The 18,062-nt window shown below is 41.4% G+C and overlaps 1 protein-coding gene across 2 annotated transcripts in view; it reads right to left on the bottom strand.

Annotated features, from left to right (window-relative positions):
* The window catches only part of LOC140408405 (TBC1 domain family member 14-like), an 88,102-nt gene that overhangs the window by 28,410 nt on the left and 41,630 nt on the right, over nt 1–18,062 (bottom strand). Inside the window, exons 1-2 of one of the 2 annotated variants that reach the window (XM_072495559.1) lie at nt 14,981–15,200; nt 11,115–11,233 (exon numbers count right to left, since the gene is read on the bottom strand). In XM_072495559.1, the coding sequence (XP_072351660.1) occupies nt 11,115–11,233; nt 14,981–14,983 (122 nt within the window). In that variant the 5' untranslated portion in view covers nt 14,984–15,200. Of the gene's footprint in view, nt 1–11,114; nt 11,234–14,980; nt 15,201–18,062 lie in introns of those variants that run through there. The other variant, XM_072495558.1, reaches the window with a different exon arrangement.

Below are 18,062 nucleotides of genomic sequence, written 5' to 3'. Positions count from 1 at the left end.
GGAATTCAAAGAAACATGTCGTACGTGTTTCTCAGTTCGAAACATTTGAGCTGCAAATATTTTCTACAGCACCTGAGAAAATCCAATAACTTATCAAATGATTCAAAACAATTCTTTTTTTCCCATAAATTTAGAGTATCCAATTCATTTTTATTTTCCAATTAAGGGGCAATTTAGAGTGGCAAATCCACCGACCCTGCACATCTTTGGGTTGTGGGGACAAAACCCTCGCAGACACAGAGAGAATGTGCAAACTCCACACGGACAGTGACCCAGAGCCGGGATCGAACCTAGGACCTCGGCGCAGTAAGGCAGCAATGCTAACCACTGCACCACCGTGCTGCCCGATTCAAAACAATTCTGACTCAATAGCGTTACACAAGTGTCAACATTGTCCTAATAAGATTGGATACAAGAAAAGAATGATTTAAAGCTACATTATTTACCTTCAGTTTCCTCCCTGCTTTCTCCCCAAGGCAATTCTCATTGGGGCATGTTGCCATAGAGAGAAGCAACACTAGTACCACTACGTAGCATCATTTACATACAAGCTTATGCAGTGTGTGTCATAAGAACATAAGAGCTAGGAGCAGGAGGTCCCTCAAGCCTGCTCAGCCATTCAATGAGATCATTGCTGATCTTTTAGGAACTCAGCTCCACTTTCCGGCCCGAACACCATAACCCTTAATCCCTTTATTCTTCAAAAAACTATCTTTATCTTGAAGTCATTTAATGAAGGAACCTCAACTGCTTCACTGGGCAAGGAATTCCATAGATTCACAACCCTTTGGGTGAAGAAGTTCCTCCTAAACTCAGTCCTAAATCTACTTCCCCTTATTTTGAGGCTATGCCCCCTAGTTCTGCTTTCACCCGCCAGTGGAAATAACCTGCCTGCATCTATCCTATCTATTCCCTTCATAATTTTATATGTTTCTATAAGATCCCCCCTCATCCTTCTAAATTCCAACGAGTACAGTCCCGGTCTGCTCAACCTCTCCTCGTAATCCAACCCCTTCAGCTCTGGGATTAACCTAGCGAATCTCCTCTGCACACCCTCCAGCACCAGTATGTCCTTTCTCAGGTAAGGAGACCAAAACTGAACACAATACTCCAGGTGTGACCTCACTAACACCTTATACAATTGCAGCATAACCTCCCTAGTCTTAAACTCCATCCCTCTAGCAATGAAGGACAAAACTCCATTTGCCTTCTTAATCACCTGTTGCACCTGTAAACCAACTTTTTGTGACTCGTGCACTAGTACACCCAGGTCTCTCTGCACAGCAGCATGTTTTAATATTTTATCATTTAAATAATAATCCCTTTTGCTGTTATTCCTACCAAAATGGATAACCTCACATTTGTCAACATTGTATTCCATCTGCCAGACCCTAGCCCATTCACTTAGCCTATCCAAATCCCTCTGCAGACTTCCAGCATCCTCTGCACTTTTTGCTTTACCACTCATCTCAGTGTCATCTGCAAACTTGGACACATTGCACTTGGTCCCCAACTCCAAATCATCTAAGTGAACTGTGAATAATTGTGGGCCCAACACTGATCCCCGAGGGACACCACTAGCTAACCAGATTGCCAACCAGAGAAACATCCATTAATCCCCACTCTTTGCTTTCTATTAATTAACCAATCCTCTATCCATGCTACTACTTTACCCTTAATGCCATGCATCTTTATCTTATGCAGCAACCTTTTGTGTGACACCTTGTCAAAGGCTTTCTGGAAATCCAGATATACCACATCCATTAGCTCCCCGTTATCTACCGCACTAGTAATGCCCTCAAAAAATTCCACTAACTTAGTTAGGCACAACATGCCCTTTATGAACCCATGCTATGTCTGCCCAATGGGACAATTTCCATCCAGATGCCTCGCTATTTCTTCCTTGATGATAGATTCCAGCATCTTCCCTACTACCGAAGTTAAGCTAACTGGCCTATAATTACCCGCTTTCTGCCTACCTCCTTTTTTAAACAGTGGTGTCTCGTTTGCTAATTTCCAATCTGCCGGGGCCACCCCAGAGTCTAGTGAATTTTGGTAAATTATCACTAGTGCATTTGCAATTTCCCTAGCAATTTCTTTCAGCACTCTGGGATGCATTCCATCAGGGCCAGGAAACTGGTCTACCTTTAGCCCCATTAGCTTGCCCATCACTACCTCCTCAGTGATAACAATCATCTCAAGGTCCTCACCTGTCATAGCCTCATTTCCATCAGTCACTGGCATGTTATTTGTGTCTTCCACTGTGAAGACCGACCCAAAAAACCTGTTCAGATCCTCAGCCATTTCCTTATCTCCCATTATTAAATCTCCCTTCTCATTCTCTAAAGGACCAATATTTACCTTAGCCACTCTTTTCTGTTTTATGTATTTATAGAAACTTTTACTATCTGAGCATGTTTACTCTCATAATCTATCTTGCTCTTTATAGCTTTTTTAGTAGCCTTCTGTTACCCCCTAAAGATTTTCCTCTAGTCTCCCATTAATCTTTGCCACTTTGTATGCTTTTTCCTACAATTTGATACTCTCCCTTATTTCCTTAGATATCCACGGTCGATTTTCCCTCTTTCTACCGTTCTTCCTTCTTTTTGGTATAAACCTTTGCTGAGCACTGTGAAAAATCGCTTGGAAGGTTCTCCATTGTTCCTCAACTGTTTCACCATAAAGTCTTTGCTCCCACTCTACCTTAGCTAGCTCCTCTCATCCCATTGTAAACTCCTTTGTTTAAGCACAAAACACTAGTATTTGATTTTACCGTCTCACCCTCCATCTGTATTTTAAATTCCACCATATTGTGATCGCTCCTTCCGAGAAGATCCCTAACTAGGAGATCATTAATCAATCCTGTCTCATTACACAGAACCCCAGATCTAGGACTGCTTGTTCCCTCATAGGTTCCATTACATACTGTTCTAGGAAACTATCGCGGATACATTCTATAAACTCCTCCTCAAGGCTGCCTTGACCGACCTGGTTAAACCAATCGACATGTAGATTAAAATCCCCCATGATAACTGCTGTACAATTTCTACATGCATCAGCAGGCTATTTGACTATTACGGCATCACAGCCAAGTTCAATCTCAACATCAACCATTGTCGATACAAAAAGCGTGAGAGGTTTGGAGGTGGAGGTTTATTGCCCCTCACCTAAAACAAATATGTTGAAGTTAAACAGTGTCCCAACAATGAGCCACCAAAGGTTAGCTAACTTTGCACATGTCAGAGTGAAATTCCATTGCGTTACCACACGGAGTAATGATTTACTGACTGATCTGCTTAGAATGACACAAGGCAATGGTTGTCATAGTTTTTAAATACATTTCTTCTTACCACTAACAGATGGCACCTCCTGGGGTACAGCTTCATTGGAAGCTGGTAGGGCTCAAACAGATTGCTTAACCATTATCTTTTAGGTTAGATGAGTCATTCAGATAATTTAATCATGGGGGCATCACAGCCATCACCTATTTTTGTGCACCCCTCTGTTAAGTAATGGGTTAAGAGACATTGCAATTAGTTGTCTCATTTATGTTAAGTATTCATTAATTGACACTGATATGTAAAGGGGCTTCAGGTGGCCTCTGGGAGGTGATTATAGTTAGAGTTTAGTGCAAAGGCTGTTGGAATGAAATAAATGTGTGCTTGTGAAAAAGGAACAGAACTTTAGATTCTTCATATCACAGCAACTAAAATGTCTAACAATTGGTAGCAGAGGATGGTTGCTGTGTAAATATGAAGGGTTGAAAAATACAACTTTTCCAGATCAAACCAAGGAGTGAGTGAGAAAATAAAAAATAAAAGGGATATATGGCTGAACCGAGGATAAAGATGGCTGGATATGACTATCCTCCCTTATTTTCTGAAAGGGAATCGTACGACCAATGGAGAAGTTCAGTAGTTATGTGGACTAAAGTAACTGCTTTGGGAAAGAGAAAACAAGGTATGGCATTGGCTCTTTCTCTACCATATGGCAGTAAAATCCGAAACAAAGTGCTTTCCGAGCTGGAATTGGAAGAGTTAGACTCAGGAGGTCTGGAGACTTTATTACATTATATGGATAAGATTTATAAGAAAGATGACTTGTTAAGTGCATATGAAGCATGGTCGGATTTTGATAAGTTCCGGAAAATGGAGGATATCTCCATATCTCCATGGAAGACTATATAATGGAATTTTGCAGACTATATAAAAGGCTGCAGAAACACAATCTGGAATTTCCACAGTCTGTGCTGGCCTTTAAATTACTTGACTGTGTTTGAGTGAGCAACATGGATAGGCTCCTGGTTTTGACAGGAGTTCAGTTTACTGATAAGGATACCTTATTCGAACAGATGACAAAAGTTTCTGGGGAAACATTCGATTCCGATGGCTCTGATGACCCAAATAGGTCAGCCTGCAATAAGGCAGAATATGGAAGATACACTACTAATAGGATGGAGAAATTGTATGGCTACGAACAGGGCTCAAGACTATAGATGAAGACTGAGACAAGGAAATTATGAAGACAGAAACCCAGTTAGAACCTACAATAGGAAGATGAACCCCAGAAATGCACGGGGCATGATAAATCGATATTTTCGATGTGACTCTCAATACCATTATGCTTTCAACTGTCCAACTCGTTATGATAGGGTGTTTGAAGCGACACATGACACGGAAGAGTCAGAAGAGGAAAAAGATAGTGACCAGAAAGAAGGCATTATCCTATTGACAAGCAGTTTTACGCCGGTAATGAGGGTGTTGGTTGTAGAATCCTTCAACTGTGCTGTATTGGACAGTGGCTGCACATCTACTGTGTGGAATTGGCTGGTTAAAATGTTACCTGGACTCTTTGAATACTGAAAATCGTAACAAGATTAAGGAATTTGAAAGTTCCACAATTTTCAGGTTTGGTGATGATAATAGTCTGAAGTCGCTGAAAAGAGTGGTGATCCCTTGCAATATTGCCGGAGTGAATCATTTCATTTGCACGGATGTTGTATCAAGTGAGATACCTTTGCTTCTGAGCAGACCGTCGATGAAGAAAGCACACATGAAACTGGATATGGAACAGGATAAGGCAACAGTTTTTGGAAAGACGGTGGACTTAAAATTTACACAGTCGGGACACTATTGTATTCCATTACTGACAAATAATATTTCAAGTAGAGTGGTTAAGGATGTGTTAATGGCAGTTGAAAATGAGACTTTAGCCGATTAAAAAGCTTGTGGTATTAAAACTGCATAGGCAATTTGCACATCCGTCTCCTCGGAGGCTGAAAAATTTATTAAAGGATGCAGGGGTAAGGGATGACGACTATACTAGAACAGGTTAGTGACCACTGTGAAGTTTGTAGGAAGTACAGAAGGACACCAGCACGCCTGATAGTAACCCTACCTTTGGCCAGGGATTTTAACGACATTGTGGCCATGGACCTTAAGGTCTGGGATAAAGCAAATAACATATTTATTTTGCATTTTGTAGATTTAGCAACCAGATTTAGTCAATCAACGATTGTACGAAGCAAAGAAAAGAGAGTAATTCTGGATCAAATCGTGGAAAAATGGATAGGGACAGGAATGGGTCCACCAGCAAAATTCCTTACGGACAATGGGGGAGAATTTGCTAATGATGAGTTTAGGGATATGTGTGAAAACATGAATGTCAGAGTTATGAATACGGCTGCAGAAAGCCCATTTAGTAATGGTGTCTGTGAAAGAAGTCATGCTGTCATCGATGACATGCTTCGGAAAATTTTGGCAGATCGACCAAATTGCAGGCTAAATTCAGCTTTAGCATGGGCAGTACATGCAAAGAATTCATTGCAGATGGTTGGGGGCTATAGTCCTTATCAATTAGTGTTTGGTAGAAATCCTAAAATTCCGTCCATTTTGGATGACCAGCCTCCAGCTTGGGAGGGGACTACAATTAGCTCTGGTTTTGCTGAACATTTAAATGCATTACATAGCAGTAGAAAAGCTTTTTTGGAAGCAGAAGTCTCTGAAAGAATTCGCAGAGCTTTAGGACATAACGTATGCCGTTTTTCAGCAAGGAGGCATGGTATACTATAAGAGAGACCATTCTAATGAATGGAAAGGCCCAGGGAAGATCATAGGCATAGATGGCAAAACAATTATTTTGCAACATGGTAATCAAACTGTTAGGGTACATACCGGGCAGCACGGTAGCATTGTGGATAGCACAATTGCTTCACAGCTCCAGGGTCCCAGGTTCGATTCCGGCTTGGGTCACTGTCTGTGCGGAGTCTGCACATCCTCCCAGTGTGTGCGTGGGTTTCCTCCGGGTGCTCCGGTTTCCTCCCACAGTCCAAAGATGTGCAGGTTAGGTGGATTGGCCATGATAAATTGCCCTTCGTGTCCAAAATTGCCCTTAGTGTTGGGTGGGGTTACTGGGTTATGGGGATAGGGTGGCGGTGTGGACCTTGGGTAGGGTGCTCTTTCCAAGAGCCGGTGCAGACTCGATGGGCCGAATGGCCTCCTTCTGCACTGTAAATTCTATGAAATTCATCAAGGATAATGGGTACAGATTACAAATTTTCAAATTTAGACAGAGCAGACAGACATGACGAGGAACCAGAGTCATCTAGTACGCATGTGTTACAGAACTATGAGGACCAATTAACTGATATCGACAGGGTTTCTGTGGAGGAACACAGCACTTCTGATGAATTAGAACAGGCCATTTTTCCGAAAGGGCAACTGCCAAAAGTTGGTGCAAAAGTGACATACTTGCCTGAAGGGTCTAGTCAATGGAAGGATGCAACTGTTATTAGTAGAGCAGGGAAGGCCACTGGAAAGTATAAACATTGGTTGAATGTACAGCATTCAGGGGAAGGAGTCAAGACAATGGACTGGGAAAACGAAGTTCAAAAATGGAGGGCACAGAAACGCAGTGCCAGTTCAGATAGTACATCGGATAGTGAACAAGTCCGCAGGAAAAGGTCGAGAACTATTGAAAGGACATCCCACAGCAGAAGGGAAAGATCAAGCAGTAGCAGTACAGAACGAGATACCAGGCGGGAGAGGGGACGTAGTTTGTCACGATCTCGGAACACGAGTAAGACTACGAATACTAATAGGAGTAGAAGCCCACATGCAAGTGAGATTTTGGTGGCTTCAAATAAATTAGATGAAAAAGTTATCAAAGAAGCTAAACAGCAAGGATTGCATAGTTGGAGTGAATTTGGGGTATACACGGAAGTACCGGATAGGGGACAAAGAGCTCTATCCCACAGATGGATTTGCATGGAAAAGGTTCTTCCGGATGGAACTTATAAGGCAAAGGCCAGGCTTGTGGCAAGGGGATTTGAAGAAAACTTAGAAGATCAGGATTTAAGGGTAGATTCACCTACAGCAGGAAAGGTTATTTTAAAGATCTTCTTGGCTCTATTAGCCACAAAGGCATGGGAATGCAAATCTACAGATATAAAAGCTGCCTTTTTGCAGGGGCATCAGCTCCAGAGAGACATTTTTCTCCGTCCTCCTAAAGAAGCAGCTAACACAGAAGGGGTACTCGAAGTTGAACAAATGTGTATATGGATTAAATGATGCATCTAGAGTCTAGTATTTTTCGGTACGGTCAGTTTTGTTAAAGTTAGGCTGTTGCCAGTTGAAAGCAGATCCTGCAATGTTTTACTGGCACTATAAAGGAAATCTTTCTGGCATTTTTATGATGCATGTCGATGATTTTTTGATTTTTTTTGTGGGGTGGGACTAGTGATTTTGAAGCTATTGTAATCTCTGGTTTGAGGAAAGAATTCAGGGTTGGAAGTCAGGCTTCCGGTGCACTTAAATATATTGGACTGGAAATTGGACAGACTAAGTTAGGGGCAACTTTACGTCAGCAATCTTAGTGGAAAGCATCAGCCCAATAGCAATTAGTCGTGGCCAAGTTTCACAAAAAGACGCAATGGTTTCAAAGATAGAAAAAGAGCAACTGCAAAGTTTAATTGGGCAACTGAACTGGTTAGGTAGACAGACGAGACCGGACGTGAGTTTTGATGTCTTAGAGTTGAGTACAAAAATGAATGATCCCAAAGTGGAAGACATAATAAGAGCAAATAAAGCGTTGGCCAAACAAAAAATGCAGGAGAGTGTTTTGAAGTTCCCGGTTTTAGGTGACCTTAGGCACTTGAAACTCATAGTTTATAGTAATGCGTCCTACGCAAATTTATGTGATGGGGTTTCAAGCGCAGGAGGTTTTATAATTTTCCTTTTGGGGAACAATGGTAAATGTTGCCCGCTTGTGTGGGAAACAAAGAAAATAAGGAGAGTGGTAAAAAGCACTTTGGCTGCTGAGACGTTAAGCCTTGTAGAGGCGGTGGATATGGCCTTTTATATAAGTCAGATATTGACAGAAATTTTGGGATTAGGGGATTTGGTTAATATACCTATTGACTGTCACATTGACAATAAATTCCTGTGGAAAAATGTGCACTCTACAAAAAGTGTCAATGAAAAGAGGTTACAGATAGACATCGCAAGTTTGAAGCAGATGTTGGGCAGAGGGGAAATAACAAAAATTAAATGGGTCGACAGGAGCTATCAACTGTCTGACTGTTTTACGAAAAGAGGGGCGAGTTCACAGAAACTTTTGGATATTGTTCATGAAGGGCGCTTGTTTCTGTAGGCTTTTTTTTTCTCTTTCTCGTCTAAACAAAAAATGGGGGGGGGGGGGGGGGAATCATGTGTGTGTTTTTGAGTTTCTTGAAATTTTGTTTTCACCTAATTTTTTTTTTTCTCCAAGGAAGGGGAGACTTAAGTAATGGGTTAAGAGACATTGCAATTAGTTGTCTCATTTATATTAAGTATCTATTAATTGACACTGATATGTAAAGGGGCTTCAGATGGCCTCTGGGAGGTAATGTATAGTTAGAGTTTTGTACAAAGGCTGTTGGAATGAAATAAATGTGTGCTTGTGAAAAAGGAACAGAACTTTAGACTCTTCATATCACAGCAACTAAAACGTCTAACCCCTCTATCCACACACTGGGGGTGCGATCAAACGGCCACACTGCACCCGAAAAACAGCTCACCACGGCCCACCGTGGCCAACAGAAGCCAGGAAACCCTGCTCCCAGGATCTACCTGGTTCACAACACCTCAAGATATAACTTTGCGATGTAAACCCCATCCACATCAGCATATTAAAGCGAGACAGCTAGTCTCACTTTAATATGCAGTTTCTCAAGATACCCGATGCGTTGGGATCTACCCCCTGGGGGAGACCTCGGGCGAGCGCCGTTCAGTGCTGGTCGCCACAAATGGGGACCAGATGGAAGGCATTGTGGGGGTCTCAGAGGATCAGACACCCCCAGGTGCATGCCCTTTAGGCAGGGTGGTACCCTGGTACTGCTGGTGCCACAAGGCACCCTGGCAGTGTCACCTGTGTGCCAGCCTGGCACTGCCCAGGAGGCGCTGTCAGGGGCAGTGTAGCATGCCAGGTTTGCACTGCCAAAGTGGCAAGCTGGCATTTTATTATGTGGTGGAGATCGGGCCAAGGGTATTCTGCACAGGTTGGGGGGGGGGGGGGCGACCTCCCATATTGCGGTGAGACTTGGGGGGTGGGGTCTGGGGTCGCTTCAGGGGCTCCAGAGATCGGAACGCATCCCGATCTCTTGCTACACTGAGGATTCTGGCGAGCGGAGATCCTCAGTGCACAAAACGGGGCTGTGTCAAGTCTCGATCGCGGGTTCCCTGCTGAGGCATCCTATCGAACCTGGATGCCGTTTTATCGCGCTGTGTTTCTCCCTGCTACAAGCACCGGGAAACATGTGGCTAAACGAGCTCGCTATGGGACTTGTTCCCACTTCGTTAAATCCCGCCCTGAGTAATTAAAATCTAAAAGCTTTGGGCTATTATAATCACTTGCTTTATGCAAAGTGGATCTTCAATTAATTGGCAGCACGGTAGCATAGTGGTTAGCATAACTGCTTCACAGCTCCAGGGTCCCAGGTTCCATTCCCGGCTTGGGTCACTGTCTGTGCGGAGTCTGCACGTTCTCCCCGTCTGTGCGTGGGTTTCCTCCCACAGTCCAAAGATGTGCAGGTTAGGTGGATTGGCCATGATAAATTGCCCTTAGTGTCCAAAATTGCCCTTAGTGTTGGGTGGGGTTACTGGGTTATGGGGATAGGGTGGAGGTGTTGACCTTGGGGGTAGGGTGCTCTTTCCAAGAGCCGGTGCAGACTCGATGGGCCGAATGGCCTCCTTCTGCACTGTGAATTCTATGATAATAATTCTCAATAATCACTATGTAGAATACATAGTGAGTGCCCAAGTTTAGTATTTATCGGTCTTCAATATTCCCTATAGTATGTTACAACACCCTGGCTAGTGTATGATCGATTGCAGCTCCACAGATACTGGAGTTTCAACACAAGTGAATTAACCAATAATTTGTATAAAATTTGTATAAAATCAGCTTTCGAGCAAAAAGTAAGTAAAAGCAAAAACAATCACAGAGGAAGGAACACTGCAGAGAAACCCGACCAATTGGCAGAAGCCTTTGATAATGTCCAGCAATTCAAAACAGTCCATTAGCTGACAGCCAAGACCATCACAATGTCAGCCCTGATCTCCCATGAATCTGCTGATCCAAAATATAAAGTTCTTTGCAACCTGTCTTGTTTGAGGTCATAAGTCAATCCTGAGTTTACCAGCCACTTGAATGAAAGGTGAAGTTCATCTTAAAGGCATAGGCCCCATTAATTGTCCAATTAGAACAATTGAAATAGCAAAACAGAAATTAAATGAAAAAAATAAGGGACAGACAGGGATTGACAGGAGGATCCTTACAAGTATAATGGACAAATAATTTACCTTAAAACTTAAAAACTTACCATCCCTCCCCTTGAAAAAAAGAGGTTTAGAAAAACGATCCAACATTTTGCACACAATAAAAAGATAGATTGGAAGTTTACAAAAAGGAACTTACTACCACAAGCTAATTTAGCAATGTAGTTAGAAAAATACAAACTCAAACTGGTCTGAAGGCTACCCGTTTTTTTCTCATACATCGCAGGAGAACAACAAGTACTTTAGGGCATACAATCTTCTTTGAGCTGAACTTTAAAATTAAAGAGGTTAGGTACTTACGCTGGCCTGTCTTCAAGGATAAGTGCTGTTGTGGAGAGGGGCTCAAAGTCAAGGTTTTTCCTCACACTCTGATTAGGAGAGAGGGGTTTCTGGACTCTCCTAGATCTTTCTTCATATTCCTGCATAAAATAAATAATTTACTTGAATCTCCTATGATAAAGAAGATCGCCCATAAGCCAGATATCATCTTCAAGTAAATACTATCAACTGTCTACAACAGACCCGAACATGACGACACGAGGAAAAACATGACACTCTTCCGGATGCAATATGTGCCAGAATCAATGCGCCCAATGACTCCACCCATATTGAGTAGCCCCCCCCCCCCACCAGTAGACCAGCAATTGTCAGTGCCAGCCTGATTTGTTTTAAGTACCCTCTGGGAGACATTATCTTAAATGATCTGGCAAGTTTACCTTGATGTGCAGGGGGTTAAGTGAGAAATTGATTGAGAATGCCAAGATTCTTGACTTATATGGTTCTCTAGAGCAAATTAGTGACGCTTACTCTTCACCAGTGTCAGCAAAGGGGAAGTAGAAATGTTGCATGGTCAGTCTGGGTATTGCAAACGATCACACGTATGAGGAAGTGGAATGCAGAAGTAACTGATGATGATACCTGCCCAAGGATTTATTTGGTGGGCACAATGGTTAGCACTGCTGCCTCACAGCTTCACGGTCCTGGTCTCGGATGACTGTCTTTATGGAGACAGAAAGAAGTCTTACAACACCAGGTTAAAGTCCAACACGTTTGCTTCGAATCACGAGCTTTCGGAGCTCAACTCCTTCATCAGATGAGTGCAGAGGTGGGTTCACAATCATATATATATGATAGACAAAGTCAATGATGCAAGATGATACTTTGAATGCGAGTATCATCTTGCATCATTGACTTTGTCTATATATATATATATATATATATATATAAATATATATGGTTGTCGAGACCACCTCTTCATTCACCTGATGAAGGAGCTGTGCTCCGAAAGCTAGTGATTCAAAACAAACCTGCTGGACTTTTAACCTGGTGTTGCAAGATTTCTTACTGGGTTACAGGTCCATCTCCACCACATCCAGTGCAATTGTCTAACTGCCCCATGACATTCTATGAGAGATTCATCAAGCAAGATTGCCCATGTTGAAGTGTGTGGTGGTTGCTTCTAATTATTTTGATATATGTGGTAATTCCATTGTTAAAGTCTCTAAAAAAGAAAAACATCTCTCACAATCATTGATAGTAAGACAAACTGGCTTGTAATTTCCCAGATTAGTTCTATTTCCCTTTAAATACAATTTCTAATATCTTGAATTTTCTCCAATTTTTTCAGGATCCAATGCCATCAGCTCCTGGTGTCTTGCTATCGCTTAGACAGACTAAAGTATCTAAAATGTTTCCTTTATCTATCACAATATCACTTTTCTCATCAAAGACTACTGCAGGGGTCTTCCATCTGATTTCTTTTCTTTCAGTAAAGACCAATCCAATGTATCAAATAACTCTACCATTCATTGACCATTCCATTCATGTCCCCACAGATCTGGCATCACAATTAAGTCCATTCATTTATTTCAGAGGTTAATTAATTGAGAAAGGATACAATTCATTGTAACCTGCACAAACCAAAATAACATTGCTCGAGATGAACACCAAGACGTGTTTGGAGTCTGTCTGGAACACAACTATAACAGATGTGTGATGTTTAAGTCAGAACTAAACAGCAAAAGATGCTGATCACCCACAAAATACATGATAAACTGCAATCAGAAGACGGAGCCAATTATTTTAGATGAGAATGACTATTTAAATACTTAGATATATATATATATATATATATAAATAAATTATATATGGCCCACAACTTACATATAAATGTTTAAATAGCTGAAACAGCAACAGGAAACTTCAGCAAGGAATGGCATTGCATGCTATACATAATAATTCCACCTGGCTATGGAAAATGGTTAATTATAAAAGAAAAAATGGATGCAACAACCAAAGCGGTTTACATTACTACAAATTACACAGATTTCTAGAACAGTACTAACTGGTCCGAATGTCGGGCAATTATTTCCATATATTGATTGAGAGAGTAATGCTAAAACCCAAAAGATCGTCCAAAGAAAATATTTGGTTTGGGAATACAGCTTCTGACTTCCAACTAAGAATCAGAAAAGCAAGATCCAGTGAGATTCTTCAACTATCCACAAACATACTTTCCAGTACAGATCATACAATATCAATCAGGAGAAGAAACCTAAACTGAATTGTTATTTTCTTCACCTCAAGAGATAGTGAAGACAATTATGCTGCCGTTGTTGTCTGGTCAAGCAGAGTTAGGTGATCACAGGAATCTGGAACCTTCTGCACCTTATGTCTCAGCACCTAGTGGTGCTTATAACTGAGCCATTTCGGAAACTGGGCTGTGTAACTTAAATGGCTGAATTAGTTGTGCCTCTATCACTTCAGCAATCCAGCAAGCAGAAACCAACATAATTCATTGAATGGAGCACAGAGCAGGGAGACAACCTTCCATTCGACACTCTCCTGATGAAAAATGCCTGCAGCGACTACATTTCCCTCGAAACCTTCAGCATTGCACATTTCACCAATGCCACCCAAACAGTTTTTCCAGAAACCGGTGGATATAGCCGACTTTTATTTGCCTGTCCTAATCCATCGTGGCTCATCAGCTTGGGCACAGCCCACATTTCATTTAGAAAATTATTCCCAAGAGACTGACCAAGTAACTTGGACAAAATCTAATGATCACAGCCAAAATCATCCTCGACAGGTTGCAAAATAATAAATCAACCCCAAGGTACTGACTCGGCATAATTAAAATACCCCACAGTGGAATGAAAGTCTGTACTAATCAAACAATAATGCATTTTAATCAGGATTGATCAATGCTGTCATACATTGGGCTTCCAACACAATCTTAGCTTTCTGCTTTACTCCCAAAAGGTTTTCTCTCCACAAATGTTGAGTTTATTGTACTTTCTTAATAGATGTATCATGTTCAATACTTTTCTCAAGACAAGATGTATTATTGCGATACAATCAAACCTGCAAATGCAATTAAAATAAATTCATTCCCACACTTCAGATAGAAAAGTGTTTCACTAATTATAATGACATGTAGTAAATTAATCTAATCTACAAACATGAATCTGAACTGCATTTACAGCGTATTAATTTCCACATATTGCCTGCATCCCATTGTATCCCTTTACCCTTCCAAATATTTGCATGACTGCACCCCGCTGAAGTAAATAATACGTCAACACTACTATTAGATTTACTAGGCTTGCCCTTTAAACAGATGGCAACCTTCTTTCACCTACTGAAGCATGGAAATACAAACTTAAATTGTTGAATGATTGCCATTTTGCAGGTTGGCTATACGCATAGCATACAAACACGGAGAAGGAAAATATGAATTTAATTTGAATAAAATAAGTATTCAACATGGCAACGTTAGCACACACACTTGATTGTTGGTGACCAAGTTCAACACAAAAAAACAGCACTCTGCAGAAAATGAATTTGATCAATAAAAACAAAATTAGATAAAGTATATCTTGAGCTCATGACTTTTCCTATACATTCTAGCAATATCATTGTATCAGCTTCAGAAGGACACATTCCCCATGGAAGTTGGAATTAAATCTTTATGAAATGAAGCTGAAAGCAGTGTCATCTACAAAATGATTCATCACCATTGTTACTGGTGTGTGCTGAGCAAAACAGGAAGAAAAGCTGTATCAAAAAAAACTTATTTCTAATCTTTTTAACACCTTTAATTAAAGGCCGGCATCTTGTATAAACAAGCACTCTAACATCACAGCTTTAAGGTGTGTACTTACCATGAAAGCTGACCTCACAACAATCCAGGGGACAGCAACAAGGAAATGCCTTCATTATGTGCCTTAGAAGCTCAAACTGCTTTTTCTGCAAAACACACTACAGCATTTAAGGCTAGCTAACTCATCTCTTGTGACCTTCTCTCCAAGTTCATACCACTGCAAGCATAAAATCACGGAGGTCTGCAGTTAACCGCCGACAGTGAGGAAAAAACCTGCAGCCATATTAATCATCTGCAGAGAGGAAACATCCAATCAGTTCTCTCAGATTTCCCCTGTAATGCCTTAGCCTCGTATCACGGCTAGGAAAGCATTCAGGTTCAAATGAATTCAACACTGCCTCCTAGGTTTGTATACAATTATTGGTGTACCATGGTAGTACAGCAGAGGACTAAACTGAAATCCCTGTTGCAGAGGCATTATTAGCCTATTATAGAAAGAAAGTATTTAATCAAGCAATCAGATTTAAGTGTCTCTTCGAAAAATTTGTGGCACTTTTATAGTTGATAAAACAAAAGAAAATTTGGACTCCCAGCTACCTCTGCATCAAGCAAAACTTTGAAACAATTGCCTGTATAGTTTCTGATCAATTTTAAGCATTTAACAGAGAATTTGTAGAGTATTGTTTTTCATAAATCACAGAAAGCTGGTTGGACTTCCTGAATGTTAGCATGATGAGGATATCATAGAATTTACAGAGGATGCCATTCGGCCCATCGAGTCTGCACCGGCTGTTGGAAAGAGCACACTACCCAAGGTCAACACCTCCACCCTATCCCCATAACCCAGTAACCCCACCCAACACTAAGGGCAATTTTGGACACCAAGGGCAATTTATCATGGCCAATCCACCTAACCTGCACATCTTTGGGCTGTGGGAGGAAACCGGAGCACCCGGAGGAAACCCACGCACACACGGGGAGGATGTGCAGACTCCGCACAGACAGTGACCCAAGCCGGAATCGAACCTGGGACCCTGGAGCTGTGAAGCAATTGTGCTATCCACAATGCTACTGTGCTGCCCTTGATTAAAGGATAAAGGCAGATAAGTGAACACCATCAGCTGAGGACCAAATCTCATCCCACTGTTTAGAGACAGGCACAAGGCAAAGTTAGGGGGTGGGGAGGGACTGTCGTCTTGCCTCTACACACCCTCTACTACACCTAGACTGTAACAAGCCTGAGCACAAAACTGAAAAAAATAATAGAAAAGTTAACACCAATGTTGAACAGCTAATTTACAACAACATACAAATATATTTCCCATTCTGGCTGAAATAGACTTGGGCCTGTCCCTGAGAGTGGAAGGCAAACCCCCACTTGCTGAAACTACCCAAGAAAAATGGTTCACGATGAAACCTCAGACAATGAGCCACGGACCAGTTTTCAGGCAGAGCACAAATATATACTCCAGATATGTAGGAAAAGGGTAGTTAATCTTCTGCATTAAAATTCAAACTGGTCCCCGAACAGGATCTTGGCTATAAATCTGCATACGATTTTACCGTTCACCATCTACAAAGTCCCTTTGCCGTTGTGACTACTTTGAATCTCTGAAGAGACATACGTCGAAAATAAACTGCAATGAAGAAAATTTTTAAATGTACCTGTAATTCAAATAGATGCTTGTATTTGAACCCTGGATTTCAAACCTTTTCACTGAACTGAGAGGCATTCCCTCATTGACAAATGAACATTTTTACATTGAGGATTGCCTGAACTATACCAAAATTTTGTCTCTATCCTAATGTGCATCAGGCAGACCAAGAATTTCTTTAATTTATCATACATACTCCTCAACAAGAAAGCAAGCAATAAAATTAAGATTGGTTTTCCAGCATTTGCAATTTCTTGCTCTTTATATTATACCAGGATTTGCTTTTGACAAAAAAAGGTGTAATGTGAAAGAGAAACAGAAGAAAACAAATGTTCCTTCAATATTAAGCCCCCTGAAGGGGCATGCAGTTAATTAATGACAGAAAATAAGATTACATTTCTTGTTCAATAATTGATGAGGCACTGGGCAACTAGGGTCCATGGGGCAGGAGATGAGGACAGTAGATTAGCATAAATTAAGGATTGGTTAACAGACAGTAAACATGTCATTTTAGGGTTGGTAGGCCGCTATTAGCTGGATACTAGGTTTTACCTATTTTACAATCTGCTTCGGTGACTCAGATTTTGGGGTCAAGAGTAATTTATCCAATCTTCCCAAGCGAAGAGAATTAGGTAGGAAAGGAAACTGCAGCGAATGCGGAAAAAGGCCGCAAAGGGTTAGTGATAGGTTGTGTAAGTGGACAGGAACATGGCAAATGGGTTATAATGTGGAGAAATGTGAAGCACCATTTTGGAAGGAAAAAAAGAACAGCAGAATATTTTTTCCATGGCGAGAGACTGAGAAATGCTGCACAAGGCCACAAAAGTGCCCTTGTAAACAGATATCAAAGTTAACACACAACAAGAGCTCAGGAAGACAAATGGCAGGTTAGCTTTAATACAAAGGAATTAGAGTATAAGAATAAAGGAGTCTTATTACAATTAGGTAGGGCCACGCTGAGACATCAGGAGCACGGTGTACAGTTTTGGTCTCCAATCCCAAGGAAGGATATACCTGCCTTACTTGGGATGCAATAAAGGATCACTAGACTTTTTCTTGGGATCAGAGGACTGCTGTGCAGAGAGATTGGGCAGATACTGTCTATGTTTCATAGGATATTGGAGATTGAGAAGTGATCTAATTGGAACATAACATTCTTAAGGGTCTTGGCAGGATAATTGCAAAAGGATGCATCTGTGCATACAACCGGGATTCACAGTTTCGGAACATAGTGTCAGCCATCTCAAACTGAACTGAACCGAAAATAAATTTCTTCACTCAAGGTTTGTGAACGTTTGGAGTTCTCCATCTCAGAGCTGGGAATGCTCACTGAAGACAAATGTTGGGACAGGGTCAGAAGAGAACTGAAACCCTTCTTCCCTTTCCCCTCGTGGGCATAGTTAGTGTGGTTTTGGAAACAAAGATGGGTGGGTGTCCATTAGCCCCCTTGAGTGTGCAGTTAATTTGAATAGCAGTAGCAAGCTTTTG

Source organism: Scyliorhinus torazame, chromosome 3, assembly GCF_047496885.1.
Source record: "Scyliorhinus torazame isolate Kashiwa2021f chromosome 3, sScyTor2.1, whole genome shotgun sequence".
Lineage (NCBI taxonomy): Eukaryota > Metazoa > Chordata > Chondrichthyes > Carcharhiniformes > Scyliorhinidae > Scyliorhinus > Scyliorhinus torazame.
This window is presented reverse-complemented; position numbering and strand designations above follow the sequence as displayed.